This window comes from Coregonus clupeaformis, chromosome 29 (genome assembly GCF_020615455.1).
Source record: "Coregonus clupeaformis isolate EN_2021a chromosome 29, ASM2061545v1, whole genome shotgun sequence".
Lineage (NCBI taxonomy): Eukaryota > Metazoa > Chordata > Actinopteri > Salmoniformes > Salmonidae > Coregonus > Coregonus clupeaformis.
Window position 1 is genome coordinate 22,747,902 of NC_059220.1, and position 16,311 is coordinate 22,764,212.

Consider the following 16,311-nt stretch of genomic DNA (forward strand, 5'->3'; position numbering starts at 1 on the left):
GAGGTGATTATTTTCCCATTTACCCTGGTGAAATACATTGTCTTTTATCTGGGCGAACCACACAGAGCTTGTTGAGATAGAGAGGATCCCTGGCCTTCCTCTTCAGGCCTGTCAGATCTTCTTTATTACAGAGCAACTCAGAGTGCCCTGGCTGGACAATGCATGAATGTTTAAATTGCCCAGAGTGTCCAATGGCATTATCATCAAGTGGCACATCTAAAGCAGGAGAAGGCAGACTACTGTATGGTCTCTCATTCACATTACTCTGGCTCTGTTGTGCCCTCCCTCCCTCACTCCCTCTCTACATGGCTCAGCTTGGACCCTGATGGATTTCTCCCCCTCTGAAGTAGTTGTGTTTCAAATGGTCTCCCCTTTTAAAGGAGAAAAATGCTAAAGAATATGGACTAATTAATTCCTTGATGACCTACCAGAGCCCATAGCTTTTCCCAATTATATTATTATCTATTGACAACATTTATGAGGAGTATGCTGTACATATTCCCAGATTGTGTGATTTGGGTTTGTCAGCTGCTCTATTCAGTCACGCATGTGGGTCACAATGGCCAGAGTGGTAGCAGAGCAGAAGTGGCTGACCAGTCCTATGTACATACTGTAGTCTGTGTGTACCAAGACCCTGACATCAAAAGAACCCCAGTGGCCCACAAGTTGTCCCGTTTGCATGACGGAGCCCCAGGGGGATGGCCGTGTTTGATAATATCTGTTCATTAAAAATGAACAGTGTGAGACAGACTGAGAACACGTCCTGCGCCCAGGGGGAGCCCAGAAGAAGACTAGCAACAGAGCTCTCTGAGACACGGAGAGGAGAGGCACCATGGGTACAGGCTAAAAATAACACCTTTATCATTAACACACACTGGCTTTATCAATGTTGTACTGTACACCATTCAATTAAAACATGGTCTCATTTTGTCTCTCCTTTTGATGTTTATGTGATAAGACTAAAGGCCTGTCATTCTGTTCACTTTTATTTACAACTGAAAAAGTCAGCAATAAATCAACAGAATGCACATTATCAATTGTATGTATCCTTTTGGTATATAATGCATCAATTGTGCAATAACTTTCATTGCCAAATATATATATATATATATATATATATATGGCTTACTCCATAAACATGATAACATTGATTTAATTCTAATTGGTAGCACATTGTTTAATTTCTACTGTGTATAAACACATTTTCTGTTACACTGTACATGTAATTAACAGTCCAGAAGGCAGATATTTTTAAATATCAATATTTACATTCATGCATCCAAGGTTATTTCCCTCATAATGTACAGTATTAGTGACGTATCTTCAGTATGTGAGTACATTATAGGTAAGATATGCTAATACCTATGCATTTCACAATGCAAGGTCTGTTTTTACAAAATTCAACAGTAATGGAACATTTTCAGAGATACTGCCAGCCATACATGTATTGTGCTCTCTCTCACGCACGTACACTCACACAACACGCACTAATATACAAATGAACTGCACCTATGCCAACAAGCAGCGTAATAATTGAGTAATGCTTTAAATCAACTGTGTACTGTTTATTGCAGAAGGATGTTGGGAATGCCTGTGAGTGTGAGTGCACTGAGTAACATGTCCCTTTTGAGGCCATCCTCTCTGCAACTTGATATCCGGATTAGCCTCTGTTTAGATTCCTGTCCTCCACCAATCAGCATGTCAGCCCTGGGATCATGTGCACTGTTTCTATAGTGATGGGTTGTCCCCTTGCTGGGAGGTGGAACAATTAAGACTGTAAAATCACATCAGAAGATGGCAAAGGGCTTCCCACTGTCCCCAACTACCTCCCCCTGGCTGTCTAACCAGTGAGATGTGACAACACAAAATGCAATACCATGTTAGTCTTGTGATAAAGAATTGAGGGGTAGTATAAGCTGCTAAAAGCATGGTCAGAATAACACACATTCACAAACTCACATCACAGAAATCCCCATCATATTCGCTGAAGTTACAGGGGAACACAGAAAGGCATATCAAACAGCAAGAGATCAACAATTGATACCCAAAACTCTTTGCAGATATGTTGTCTGCGTCAGTGTCTGTTGCAAATTAAAAGTGGGCTTGAAGCATCAGAACATTAAAATGAATGATATGATTACTAAATAATTAATAGAAAAAGAAAACATTTCAAATCATTAAACTGACTGAATTAACCAATAATGACATACATTAGCAGACAAATAAATTAATAAATAAATAAATACAGTCAATAAATAAATGAACAAATTAGATAGATAGGTAGATAAAGTTTGTCCTCAGGCTCAGTTCTCAGTTGTCTTGTTGGTATGGAACACAGGAACTGACTTGATCTCCTTGTTTTACTTCCCACTTGGTATGACCTGTAAATATATGTTTTAATTGCATAGTCAGATGAGCACTATACATCCCAAACCACAGCAGGCACCTGCAACTGTGCCAGTATAATACAAATTCTGCTTTAAAAATCAAAAATTAAAATGGTCAGATGAGAATAGATGAGAGACAGCCCGAGACTGTAGAAAAAAATGATACATTTTCCATAAAAACTGCGTGCACATTTTCTTCATGATCTGGTCCTCCGCAACCTCCTATCCCATTGCTGCACTTCAGTGTCTGTTCCTACATTGAAGTTGTCTGTAAGAAGTGTAGAGCTGTGCAGATTGGCAGCCTAGCAGTCAACCATTCCCCTGTCAATGACACTTCATGTTGACAACATGATGTTCAGTCTGGTGTAATACTTCTCAATTCACTTTTTTACTCATTCTCTGAATCCACTTCCATGTTTTGTTTTTCTCTCTATCTGGTTCTCGCCGCTCTCCTTTATCTGGATGTTGTCTTTCATCCAGGCAACATGCTAGGAGAGAAGGAAAGGTGTTTATGCATTTTTAACAGGTCAACCCCCTGTTGCGTTCTAGGTAATAGGAGTTTTGGGTAGGGTAGGGTGGATGGTGGGGGGTGATGGTGATGTCACTTCCTCTTTCTGTCAGTGGACAGTCTACACCACAGTGTTGTTGGGGCCCATGGCCTTCTTGTTGCGTACACTCATGGCATACTCCCCACGACTTGTCCCGTTCTCCTCTTTCCGTAGTGGTTTCCTGCAAATAGACACAATTTATGTTAGGACAGTAAAGGTGCTTTAGTCAACTTCAGGAAAAACATAAATCATTCTGCTAAAGCCTGTGGCTGTTCACCTATGGAGAGATTGGATTTCATAGGCTATTGTGGATGCACTGGTCAGTCATGCTCTCTAATAAGCTGAACATTAAAAGGTCACATTACACTTAGAGCCAGGAAAGGAACGAGAAGATACAAATCAAACAGAAGAGATGTTGGATGTGGCATTTAGACACACTCTCCATTGATGGTCGATTATTTGTTATTTTACCTCAGAAGAGCTTGTTATGTATACATTGGACACAGAAGAAATACTGCTAGGGTTTAAATTCAAACCCACCCTAATACGGTGATACTCTGTGTGTGATTCTCTCTAACTCTGGTTATGCTGTAATGCTACCCTTTCTGTGAGCCACATTTGGGTGAAAAACAAGCAGAAGCACATGATCCTCCACTGTTATTGGTCTGTGAAAAGCAGTATCCTTCAATGCAAGCCCCTTTCATGCATCCCTCAGTGCTTTTGTGGTTATTATATTTGTCCAGTGTACTGTGTCTTCTGTGCCGACCCCTTCAGCTGCTCTCCTCTACCCAGGCTTATGTAACCCAGAGACAGATCTGAATACAGTCAGTACAGTCATTGTCCCACTCATTACTGTACACTGCCTTCAGTGGCACAGAGGACCCTTAAGCTACATCTTAGCTCAGTTTCTCCTTCCCTCTCCTCCTAAAGCCACATCTGGCCAGTCTCACCTGATGGACAGTCATTCTCAGTCTAATCCACAAATGCTATGTCCACAACAAACCATTTTTGTACTTATGTATTGTATATTGTTTTTTTGTGGTTTGGCTTTTATATAAGCCCTTGGGCTTCTAACCACACCTGCACACCGTGTTTTATTACATGTTTTATCTGATTTGTTGTTTATCACTTATTTTCTTTGGTGCAAATAAACTTAAACTAAACAAATCATCATCCACAAATACTATGTCTTCTTGTAAAAAGATAATATTTAATCTCCATGGATTATACAAGCCATAACTGTATTGTATGAGTGATAGAAACTGTGTTAATGTCTCTGAACCCATTCACTCTTTCCAGTACTAACTTAGAGACACTTAACTTGGAGTATCTCATTAGTATAACTGAATAGTCACTAATGAGTACTCCGTAGCTTCCTTACTAGCTTCCTGTCTGGGGGTGACAGTTGGCTTCCTAAGTCTCAGGCAAGGTTACCCATCACACGAGACAGTGACAGTGACTCAGTGCACTTCCTATGTTTTGTTTTCTGTAAATGCCATCTGTAGGAGTGTGTCCTGTAGTGCCGGACTGTGGTGGTGGTGATGGCTACCCACAGACAGACGCCAGCCCTGCTGATAAACAGATGCTGTGTTCTCCCTCTGGGACCTGGGACAACCTGCCTGGGAGAGGAAACTGCCGGGCCCAAGGGTACCAACACATCCTGCTGGGACATGATTGGCTAGTGCTGGGGTATATGTGTATGTGTGTGTGTGCGTGCATGTGTTCATGATTGGAGGTAGCTAGGGGAGTTGGGATACACCAGACTTCCCCACTGCAGTCTCCACAGACCACTAAAGAGGTGTTTTAACATTCTCCAAAGGCACTGACCTAGTCTCTAGTCAATGATCATCAATGTTTTTCCAGCAGACCACCATAGAGGGCAGGGTGTTTGGGCCTCACAGCGACCTCTACCCAGGCCTTCAATAATAGATGTCATGCTGTTGACACGTGGCAGGTGGCTACACAACATTTCACAGGTCAGATTAATATTTCATATCAAAGCTGTGCAATCGCAGTACATGCCCCTGTTTGAAGTTTGGGGAAGGGATAATGTTGAGGTTGGGACATGTGTTGAGCTGTTTACAGTTACTCTCATCCCATCTGGACATTAGAGGAACAAGCTACTGTTCAGAGACCCCTCATATAGTGGTTTTCACTTTTCACTGTTTTGAAAGTGGTTGTGGTAATGAAATATCATAAAACCAGAATAGATAACATACTATGTAATATATTTATTACATATACAGTATATTTAGCTTCCTCGTGAAATCTTTCCCTAACTGAATGGTTATGGTGGATTTACCCTGAACACAAACTGTCCTGATTTGTCCTGTCCTGATTTGTCCAGATATCCCTGAGGAGCAAGTAGTTGAGGAAAAACCAGCACAGATTCATTAGTATGTTATCTTGTTTTGTTGTGGTGTTTAGACTCCCTGCATTGCTGACAGCATGGACTGCAGCATCATGTCTGTGGTTTGGATAGCACAGCACTGTCACGCAGCGTGTCTGAATCTTCCTCTCTATGCTCACTAACAGCAGCTCCCCTGATGCTATGAACCTAATTGAATTGAATTGGATGGAATGGGTTTCGTCCAACCTCATTCCCTCTGACAGACGACTGGCGGAATAAGATTACGAGACAAAAAAACAAAAGGTCAAATGTGTGCAGCCCGAGCTAAGGGACGGCCTGGGCTTGCAGAGATAGCTCCTCTAGTGTCTGTGCTGCTGGGGCCTTGGCCACACTCCAGTGGATTTTCATTGGGAAAGCCCTGACCACTGAGGGGCTGGAAGGGCTATATATAACAGGCTCTGTTTTTCTCACTGACAAACCCTCTCTCACATTGTTATTGACAAAGACATCCAATTACTACGGTTTCACAGCTTTGGTAGACAACATCCTTATCTGTCCCTGTATCATTCATTTCTCTGGCTGTTTCTCTCGCACACTCAGTCAGAGAGGATGCATGATTATAGCGCCCATGACAAAGTTTCCTCAGACTGATTTCTCATTGGCTCAGGACTAATGAGTGTTCAATGTGGGCAGTCAGACTGGACCTTAAGAGTTTCTACCTCCTCACTCAGTCAGAGGGGATGGAGGCTTGGTGTGGCACAGAGTCTGCAGTCACAGAGCCCACTTCCATCAGATTCTGCAGTCACAGAGCCCACTTCCATCAGAGCTTCAGGACACGACCTGCTTGCATGTATAAAAGATGTGGCCTGCGACTGAATGACTGCGCAAATTAATTCATAAATAATGACTTGGGTTTGGGGCTACAGCGGCCCGTATTGCAACAACACTTCCCTGCCATCGCTGCATTAAATAAGGTGCCCCTTGGCTACAGAGGGGGCTGGAGAATTGCCATAATGAATTCCTGAGCCAACCGCCTATTAGTTCCACTGCCTGAACTTGCCTGTTTGACGTTTGAGAAAAGGATAAATATTATCCTACTGAGGAAAGCCATATGTAGGATCCACTCTTTATACAGTTTTATGAATAACAATTTGATGTATTCAAATAATGTGCAGAAACGTGTCAACAGCTGTGTCTGTATGCATTTCTTTGCGCACATTTATATTTTCTTTAGTCACACTGTGCCTGTTAGCATGTGTTTATCATGCGTGTCTATGTCCAGCACCGTGCACAGTATGTGTGTGTTTAAGTGTCTGAACGCATGTGTCTGAGTGACACTCTGTGCTGCCTGAATGTCAGACAGGGAATTGGGTCTTGGTTGTGCTGCAGGCTAAAACCCCACATGGCCTTTCCTTTGATGAACCAATCCAAACAGTGGGAAACAGTATACATCATCACTACGACGAGAGGGACAGGTTCATGGGCGTTCTCCGGTAACCCATATTGCCTTTACTTTCACAACCATTCAGCTGGTAGCCTAAAAAGCTCTGAACAATTACACAATTCAAAATCAGCCCACTCCGAGAAATAGAACAGGGAATGTACAAAGTATTTCAACGTCTCGAACACTGCTGATAGAGACAGCTAACTATAGCACAGGTCTTTCAGATCAGTGGGTTATTCCCTGTAATATTATATATATTCATTTCAATCTAACTTGCTTTATTGTGATAGCTGCAATGCGTAACGCTATATATGATATACAGTACAGTATTAATGAGTGACAGTGTAATGACATTGCTCTAGGTGAATAGGTAAGTAAGTCGCTTGTGAGAGCCGGAACGGCTCATAGGAGTCAAATCACATCAAATGTTATTTGCCACATGCGCCGAATACAACAGGTGTAGACATTACCGTGAAATGCTTACTTACAGCCCTTAACCAACAAGGCATTAATTTTTTTTATAAAAAAGTAAAATAAAACAACAACAAAAAAGTGTTGAGAAAAAAGAGCAGAAGTAAAATAAAATAACAGTAGGGAGGCTATATATACAGGGGGGTACCGGAGCCTATCTCCTGTTTCTCTAGCATGAGGTAGCTTGATGTACAAGTACACCCCTTGGACAGGACGCTAGTCTATCGCAGGGCCTTACCCCCAATCTATCTCTTTAATGCTGAATGCTGATCATTGAGTTATTCCTTGTAAGATTATATATATTCATTTCAATCTAACTTCCTTTATGGTGATAGCTGTATTGTGTAATATTATGTATGACATACAGTACAGTATTGATGAGTGACAGTGTAATGACTCTTACAGTGTAAATTACAGTGTAATGATCTATTCCATTTCCCTGACCTTTGAACTCCCTTTGACCCAAAATACTTTTTTGTGTATTCTGAATGGATGTAGGCTATAAGAATGTCACCACACAGTCTCTTCCATGCCAATCACATTGACATTGACAGCTAAACAACATACCTCTTTATGGCCTTGTAGCAGATGATCATGGCTGAAAGGAGGAAAACAACTGAGGCACAGCCCACCGTCCCAAGCACTATGATTTCCATCCACCATGGCCTCAACAGGGGCAGAGGGGACTCAACCACTGGGAGGGAAGGGGAGAAGGGGAGGGTAGGAGGTAGAGAGAGAGGGGAGGGTAGGTGGTAGAGAGAGAGGGAGGGTAGGGGGGGAGAGAGAGGGGGAGGGTCGGGGGGTAGAGAGAGGGAAGGGTAGGGGGTAGAGAGAGGGGGAGAGTAGGGGTAGAGAGAGGGGAGGGTAGGGGGGTAGAGAGAGGGGGAGGGTAGGGGGTAGAGAGAGGGGAAGGTTAGGGGGTAGAGAGAGGGGGAGGGTAGGGGGTAGAGAGGGGGGAGGGTAGGTGGTAGAGAGAGGGGGGAGGTAGGGGGTAGAGAGAGGGGGAGGGTGGGTAGAGGGTAGAGAGAGAGAGGGAGGGAGGGTAGGGGGGTAGAGAGAGAGGGGGAGGGTAGGGTAGGGAGAGGGGGAGGGTAGGGGGTAGAGAGAGGGGAAGGGTAGGGGGTAGAGAGAGGGGAAGGTTAGGGGGTAGAGAGAGGGGGGAGGTTAGGGGGGTAGAGAGAGAGGGAGGGAGGGTAGGGGGTAGAGAGAGAGGGGGAGGGGAGGGGTAGAGAGAGGGGGAGGGTAGGGGTAGAGAGAGGGGGGAGGGTAGAGGGTAGAGAGAGGGAGGGTAGGGGGTAGAGAGGGGGAAGGGTAGGTGGTAGAGAGAGGGGGAGGGTAGGGGGGAGAGAGGGGGGAGGGTGGGTAGAGGGTAGAGAGAGAGAGGGAGGGAGGGTAGGGGGAGAGAGGGAGGGTAGGGTAGGGAGAGGGGGAGGGTAGGGGGTAGAGAGAGGGGAAGGGTAGGGGTAGAGAGAGGGGGAGGGTATGGGGTAGAGAGAGGGGAGGGTAGGGGGGTAGAGAGAGGGGGAGGGAGGGGGGTAGAGAGAGGCGAAGGGTAGGGGGTAGAGAGAGGGGGAGGGTAGGGGGTATAGAGAGGGGGAGGGTAGGGGGTAGAGAGAGAGGGAGGGGAGGGGTAGAGAGAGGGGAGGGGAGGGGGAGAGAGAGGGGGAGGGGAGGGGGAAGAGAGAGAGGGAGGGGAGGGGTTAGAGAGAGAGGGAGGGTAGGGGGAAGAGAGAGAGGGAGGGTAGGGGTTAGAGAGAGAGGGAGCGTGGACAAAGAGAGAAAAGACAAGTAGTTTCATTTTTCAAACAGCATTAGCATTCTAACAGCCTTAGCACTTGGCCGCTTATCGAGATTAGGTTATCATGCAAACTGATTTAGCCTAGATACTGTGTTTGTCCTATGTATTACATCATAAATGCTTCATAGACAGCCATCATGTCTTAGGATAACATGATGAAAGCTCATCATTCATGCAGCCCAACCCCAGTCCATGTTGTAAATCAATTTGCTGATAAATTTTGTATTGATTCTCTGCAACATTATTATACCATTCCACCATAAAGCTCTGGGTCTGATTCGTCTCCTAAATCTGGGTAGCAGGGTGGTGCTCACCTGTTCTAAGGTTCAATGTTCAGAGATATCTAACCCTGCTCCATGAATCATTTAAAATGCAGTCAGTCTTTATTACAAAAGCACTCTGTGTCCAAACTTATTTCACCTGCAGGAGCACCATGTTCTGGTCACATTATGTCTGACTGAGGGTAGAACCATGTACAAGTACACATGCCAGGGACATTGTATTACACTCAGTGCAGCTTACAGTATCAAGAGCGCGCTCTCTCTCTCTCTCTCTCTCCCTCTCACTCTCTCTCCCTCTCTCTCTCTCTCTCTCCCTCTCTCTCTCCCTCTCTCTCTCTCTCTCTCTCTCTCTCGTTAAAATCTATGTGGCACTGACAATCCTGCTCAGTTTGACAGGGGGGAGGTCCCCAGCAATAAGCATGTCTCATTCTGTCAGAGAGGGAATCCATTTTATTATATCTAAGTATGAAAACATGAACTGAACATACTGTAGCTCCCCAACCAACTGCTAAGAGTGTAGTGATGACTGTATTCTGGGTATAATAATCTAGATCAGGGATGGGCAACTTCATTTCAATTTGTAGGAGCTCAGTCTCAACTTACTGTTCAGAGTTTGAATAGTAGAATACACGATATTTGGTAGTACATTAGCAGTTTTTATCTTGTTATGTCAGTCACTGACACTCAATTAGCCCATGCAAAAAAAAAATATATTGGTAAATTAGTCTAGCCAGCTATCTAAATGTGTAGTAATCATGGTCAAATTACTGACCGGGGGGCCCCCATTGATTTTGTTAATCACTCTCACTCAGATATCATATTAAAAACTGCAAACATTTCTCTCCACCTTATGGCAAAATGTATAGAATTGCAGGAAGTTAACTCTAAAACGTATATTTATTCTCTCCGCTGTCAAGAAGGCGGCCACTAAAATGTTTTGTTCACAAGGTGGGCCCAGCCCCCCCAACAAAATGTCACTTAGGGCCCCCAAAAGGTTACTGCATGTGTGGGTATGGATGCGGGTACGCAGACCCGCAAGCCACTTGCGGCCGTTCATGATGAGCTCTGATTTTTTGTGGCTCCACCTCCATCAAAGTTGCCCATCCCTGATCTAGTAACAAGAGAGAAATGCAATAATCACATACATATGCATTTGGATTATAGTTATGTTGTGAACGAGAGGGAGGAATTGACTCCATGGTAACACATAACCCTTAGTAATGCTGTGGAATATTCCAACACTGCAGATTTATCCAGAGCAAATGACAAGGCACGTTTCTCCCCAGTACACCACGTCATGAGTCACTATGAATGTAAAATCTCCTCTGAGCCCAACTTCCGTTTTAATCCTACATTTTGTCAACGGCTGTAGGATTTAATTCAGTCGGGGTAAGGATCTACTTCATTGTGATAAAGATCTCTCATTTGAAGGGAATTCTGAGCCATTTTTAGAGCACAGACTCTTATTCAACACTGCCAATTTGCCTCATTTGAAACTTTTTGTAGATACAGTCTCTCTCATTGTCCCACTTTCATGCATACTTCATGCATATTCATGTTTTATTTTGGAATCAGCTCCCTTATGCATCTGGCACATACAAAAACACACAGATTTTACAGCAGCAATGATTACAGTTAAACCATTTAGAAAAGGAGTAGGCCTCTTATTTATTCACAAAACTCTCACTAAGGCCAGATTATACATGTTTTGCCTCCCTCCCAATACATAAATATAAATAAGTGCCTCCTTCCCAACCTACCATAGGCTATTATAAAAAGCTGCTATTTTCACATTTTACTCTAAGAAATACATATTTTTTTTGCTGGGGCCAAGAGGTTTTGCTTTGCAATTGTAATGGTTCTCTTCTTTTCAAACCACATAACAAATACAGAATGCCATGCTGCAATGTACAGTCAGAGAATCTCATAAAATGATTCAGAGAATCTACCATGCCAGCAGTCACACACAGAGGTATATAACCAAAGAAATAGAATAACATACATACAGACTGTGCATAACTCTCTAGATTCATAAACAGAGAATTACAATATGGTGAGAAGATACACAGCCAATACTAGACTGCAGACCAAGTTTGCACAAAAGACCCGGTGGAAGAGTCCTGTGTTCATGATGGACATCGTGGACTTGTAAATCAACAGGTGGCAGATAGGTTAGCTAAGTTAGAGACACAGTGGTCAATGAAAGCCCTATCTATCTATTCATAGATGCCTCACGTGGTGATGCAGGAGGAAAAGAGGCCCATCTGAGTTGACCAAACAGAGGAAATCATTTAAGCTGATTGATTGAACCCTTTCCACGGCTGTCTGTCGAGCATTTGATGATAGAGTGCTCCTCCATACTCTCAGCATGAAGTGTTCTGGCTGACTGATTTTCAACATTCTCAGTTGTGACCTGGGATGAGTGCACCATCAGCAATGCCTGTCCCATATTTCATAACTTCTCATTACAGTATTCATGACAACATACAAATCATATCAACTGTCATATTGACAAACTATCCTCCTTCCACCATTGCGATATCATATACTGATTCATATAGTTGATATAACTACTTTGTCAATGACAAGAATGTCACAGTTTCAGATCGGATACATATCTGATCATTAGTTAAGCACTGAAATATGTTGAAGGAGACATGGAAACCAGTAAGGCAAGAAAACTGCATGACAACAGACACACACACACACACACACACACACACACACACACACACACACACACACACACACACACACACACACACACACACACACACACACACACACACACACACACACACACACACACACACACACACACACATACACATACACATACATACACACTCAGTGCCACCGGCTCGACTTTAAAACACAGAAGGAACTGCCGGGCCAGTTCATTAGCCCCCTTATCTGTATCAAAACCCTAATTTAATTAACTTATCTGCTTTTTATATCAGGGGGTCCCTCCAGGGGAAACCCAACCACTGAGCCCAGCAGGCAGATATTTCACAGGAAACTGGGAACTCCCCAAGGTCAAGCCAAGCATAAATTAGCCCTCTGTTCAGCTGTCAACATTCTGCCAGCTCTATCACACACTCGTAGTCTTCTCAGAAAAAAGCCTTTCTACATCAACACACAACACACTCTTCCACTACCTGGTTTTAAATTCTGCTCCCCCTAAGCCCCTGGCTCTTTTCTGAGAAGAAATACACTTTATTCCACTATAGATGCTCTGGTATGAGGCCACTGTACTGCAAAGTGCTAGCAAGACATTTAAAGTGAAAAGGTTTAGGTAGATACAGGCACTGGAAGTGAGGCAGTTGTGAGTGAAACAGGTGACAGTGAGACAGGATAGTGAGACAGGAGCGTGAAACAGCAGAGGCTGGTTGATGTGGTGTGATACAGGTGTGAGTTGAGCCTTACCTGTGGCCAACAGTAGCCGTGGGGGAGGTGGGGGAGGAGGTGGGGGAGGAAGGGGAGGGTAGCTTCTACACTGGCATGCCAGCTGGCAGTGTTCGCTCACTTTCTCAGTTACAGTCTGCGAGCATGACCTCTGGAGTTCACCCTTATGGACAAAGAGAAAGAGAGACAGAAAATAGATAAATAGTTTCACTATTCATTATGCATTCAAAAATATTAACTTTTATTATCCACCCTCAAATGGCATATTTCAGAATGTCTGCTTTTTTATCATTAAAAAAGGAGCGTGAGATGAGAGCGTAGAATGTTAATATACTGTAGTGTAGCCTACCTGCTGCAATATGCACTGAGTAATTGTATCAGTGTATATAATGTCCTGCACCATCAGTGCTAGGGCATCAGCAAACTAGATCATCATGGTTTGTGGTTTGGAAACAGTAGTACACAAGATCATATCTCTCTACTATATTGCTTCTCTATAAGCTGCATTCATAGACATACAGGATGGTATCATGTCTACGGATGCAACCCTCTCCCTCAGAGAAACCACCCACCACCAGAGTGGGCAGCAGGCTTCCCCTGAGGAGTGTGTGTGGGTGTACTTGGAAACTCGAGCAAATCATATTACACATGAACCCTGGCAACATCCCGCGCCTGCATAGCGACTCACTGTTCTCTGTAGGCAGTAGCATGGGGCAGGGGTTAGAATACTCATCCTCAACATCATATTCCAGATGGGAATCTATAGCTCACTATGTGCTACTTTCCAGGAGTCTACCGCTATCTGCCTGCGTGCGTGCGTGCGTATGTGTGTTCCAATCACCAATAGCCTACTTCACATGAAAACATTGCATCAATTGACTGGGAACTACAGCTGCTTACCACTAAAAACGTATCATAGTTGATGCAATTGTGTGAGAGTGCAGAAAGGCCACAGGCACCTCAATAAACATGGCATTGTGTGTTTAAAAATATATATATATATATTTGATATTACGTTACAAAAAGGTGACAAGAGCAGTTCACTCAACCAGGATCAATAGCCAGTATTATCAAAAACACAATACAGCCCCACTTAGATGTGTAATAACTCGCCATGCGTAAAATTACAAGAGTGTGTAGGCGCGCACGAACACCATACCTACCTGGCATGAGAGTAAAACCAACGAGAGAATGCAATGACCGAAGAGAAGAGGCCAAAAACTTAAAGTAAATGGTATTAGATCTTGGACCAGCATTCCTCCTGCGCTCTTCTCGAAGACACTAGACAGTGTAGCGAGTAAACAAGCACGGTATGCATAGGATTGGACCGTTTGGGAAATTCTCATCCACCCTATCCAAGTCGGCAGCGATATCTGTGACCGGCGTCTCCAGAAATAGTTTATGCCATATTCATTTTGCGCTTGAATTTCCGTTGTCGGTGGCATATGACAGACAAAGAAAGCAGGTGACCAAGCAATCCCAATATATAAAGTTATTTATCTGGGCACTCAAACGCAATCCGAATCACAGCGCTATAGGTCGATGTCCAGCGCTGCGAATCCAACCGATGCTCCCTTGCTCCGTGATGTGAGAACCGTAGACGGGCCATAGGCTACCTTACATTCTTGCTTGTCAACATGCATGAGTGAAAATACTCAAGCCATCGAAGTTGAAGCAAACGAAGAAGAAATATCATTAGAATGATTGTCCAACACAACTCCCCAAAATAGCTGCAGCCCCGTCACACATTTCCTCAACTTATTTACTAAATATTACTTAAAGGCTATTTACAAATATGTGCAACTCTTGAGAGCAGAGCAAAGGGTTAAACCGATGCATCCCTCTGCCTAAAGACTATAGATTAGGCGGGGAGCCTCACCGTACCATCGCGCATCCAGTGGAGTGCCCTTCCTTCCAGCGCAGTCATACTTGACTGCGAGTAGGCTATTCTCGAATCGCACGAACCGTAGGAAAAGTTGAACAGACGAGAGACGTTTACCGAGACATGTAGGTCGAAATGCCCAGTATGCAAGACGTATTATGTGTTACTAAAATCCGTGCCACTCGATTTAGTATATGTTACATTACGTTAGGTTACATTATTTGACCCGTTTAGTATGATATATTACGTTCGATAAGACAGTAGGTTACTTAAACTGACCATTAGCCTAACTCCAAACTCTAACCTTAACCCAACTAGTGTTAGCGACCTAGCTAATGTTAGCATTAGCGACCTAGCCACCTAGCTAATGTTATCCACAACAAATTGGAATTCATACCACATCATATGTATTGCAAAATGTAACATATTGTACGAATTCAATCAAATCAAATTTTATTGGTCACATTCTTTGTAAACAACAGGTGTAGACTAACTGAAATTATTATGGCCCTTCCCAACAATGCAGAGAGAGAGAAAAATAGAAATAATAGACAAATAAAAACAGAAGGAATACATACAACGATAACTGGGCTATATACACAGGGTACCAAGTCGATTTACAGGGGGGACGAGGTAATTGAGGTAGATATGTACATATCGGTAAGGATAAAGTGACTAGGCAACAGGATACTGTAATAAACAGTAGCAGCAGCTATGTGATGAGTCAAAAGAGTTAGTGCAAAAAGTGTCAATGTCCGGGTAGCTATTTGGTTAACAATTTCACTAACTATTTAGCAGTCTTATGGCTTGGGGGTAGAAGCTGTTCAGGGCCCTGTTGGTTCCAGATTAGGTGCATCGGTATCACTTGCCGTGCGGTAGCAGAGAGAACAGTCTATGACTTGGGTGGCTGTAGTCTTTGACCATTTTTAGGGCTTTCCTCTGACCACCTGGTATAGAGGTCCTGGATGGCAGAGAGCTCTGCCCCAGTGATGTACTGGGCAGTACGCATTACCCTCTGTAGCACTTTGCGGTCGGATGCCAAGCAGTTGCCATACCAAGCAGTCATGCAGCCAGTCAAGATGCTCTCAATGGTCCAGCTCTATAACTTTTTGAGAATCTGAGGGCCCATGCCTGATTATTTTCAGCCTCCTGAGGGGGAAGAGGCATTGCCGTGCCTTCTTCACGACTGTGTTGGTGTGTGTGGACCATGATAATTCCTTAGTGATGTGGACACCGGGGAACTTGAAGCTCTCGACCCGCTCCACTACAGCACCGTCAATGTGGATGGGGGCGTGCTTAGCCCTCTGTCTCCTGTAGTCCACAATCAGCTCCTTGGTCTTGCTGATGTAGAGGGAGAGGTTGTTGTCCTGGCACCACACTGCCAGGTCACTGACCTCCTCCCTTATAGGTTGTCTCATCATCGTCGATGATCAGGCCAACCCCCGTCATGTCGTCAGCAAACTTAATGATAGTGTTGGAGTCGTGCGCGGCAACGCAGTCGTGGTTGAACAGGGAGTACAGGAGGAGACTAAGCACGCACACCTGAGGGGCCCCTGTGTTGAGGGTCAGCGTGGCGGATGTGTTATTGCCTACCCTCACCACCTGGGATAACCTGTACATGATATAAAGGATACATAAACTAAAAAGACTAAAACAGTTTCATGAGTTTCTGGGTTTGCCGTTAAGTAATTATAGCAATTTCAAAGTAACTCCAGTTGCAGAGGGAGGTGTTCAGTACCAGGGTC

At 44.0% G+C, this 16,311-nt stretch overlaps 1 protein-coding gene across 1 annotated transcript; it reads right to left on the minus strand.

Moving 5' to 3' along the window:
* Positions 1 to 859: 859 nt before the first annotated feature.
* Positions 860 to 14,620, minus strand: LOC121544867 (proline-rich membrane anchor 1-like). Its single transcript, XM_045209006.1, has 4 exons — positions 13,848 to 14,620; positions 12,706 to 12,847; positions 7,768 to 7,894; positions 860 to 3,116 (listed from the first exon to the last, which is right to left on the minus strand). Exons 1-4 carry the CDS (start codon positions 14,127 to 14,129, stop codon positions 3,017 to 3,019), a joined length of 651 nt encoding a protein of 216 aa, XP_045064941.1. The 5' UTR covers positions 14,130 to 14,620; the 3' UTR covers positions 860 to 3,016.
* Positions 14,621 to 16,311: the final 1,691 nt, after the last annotated feature.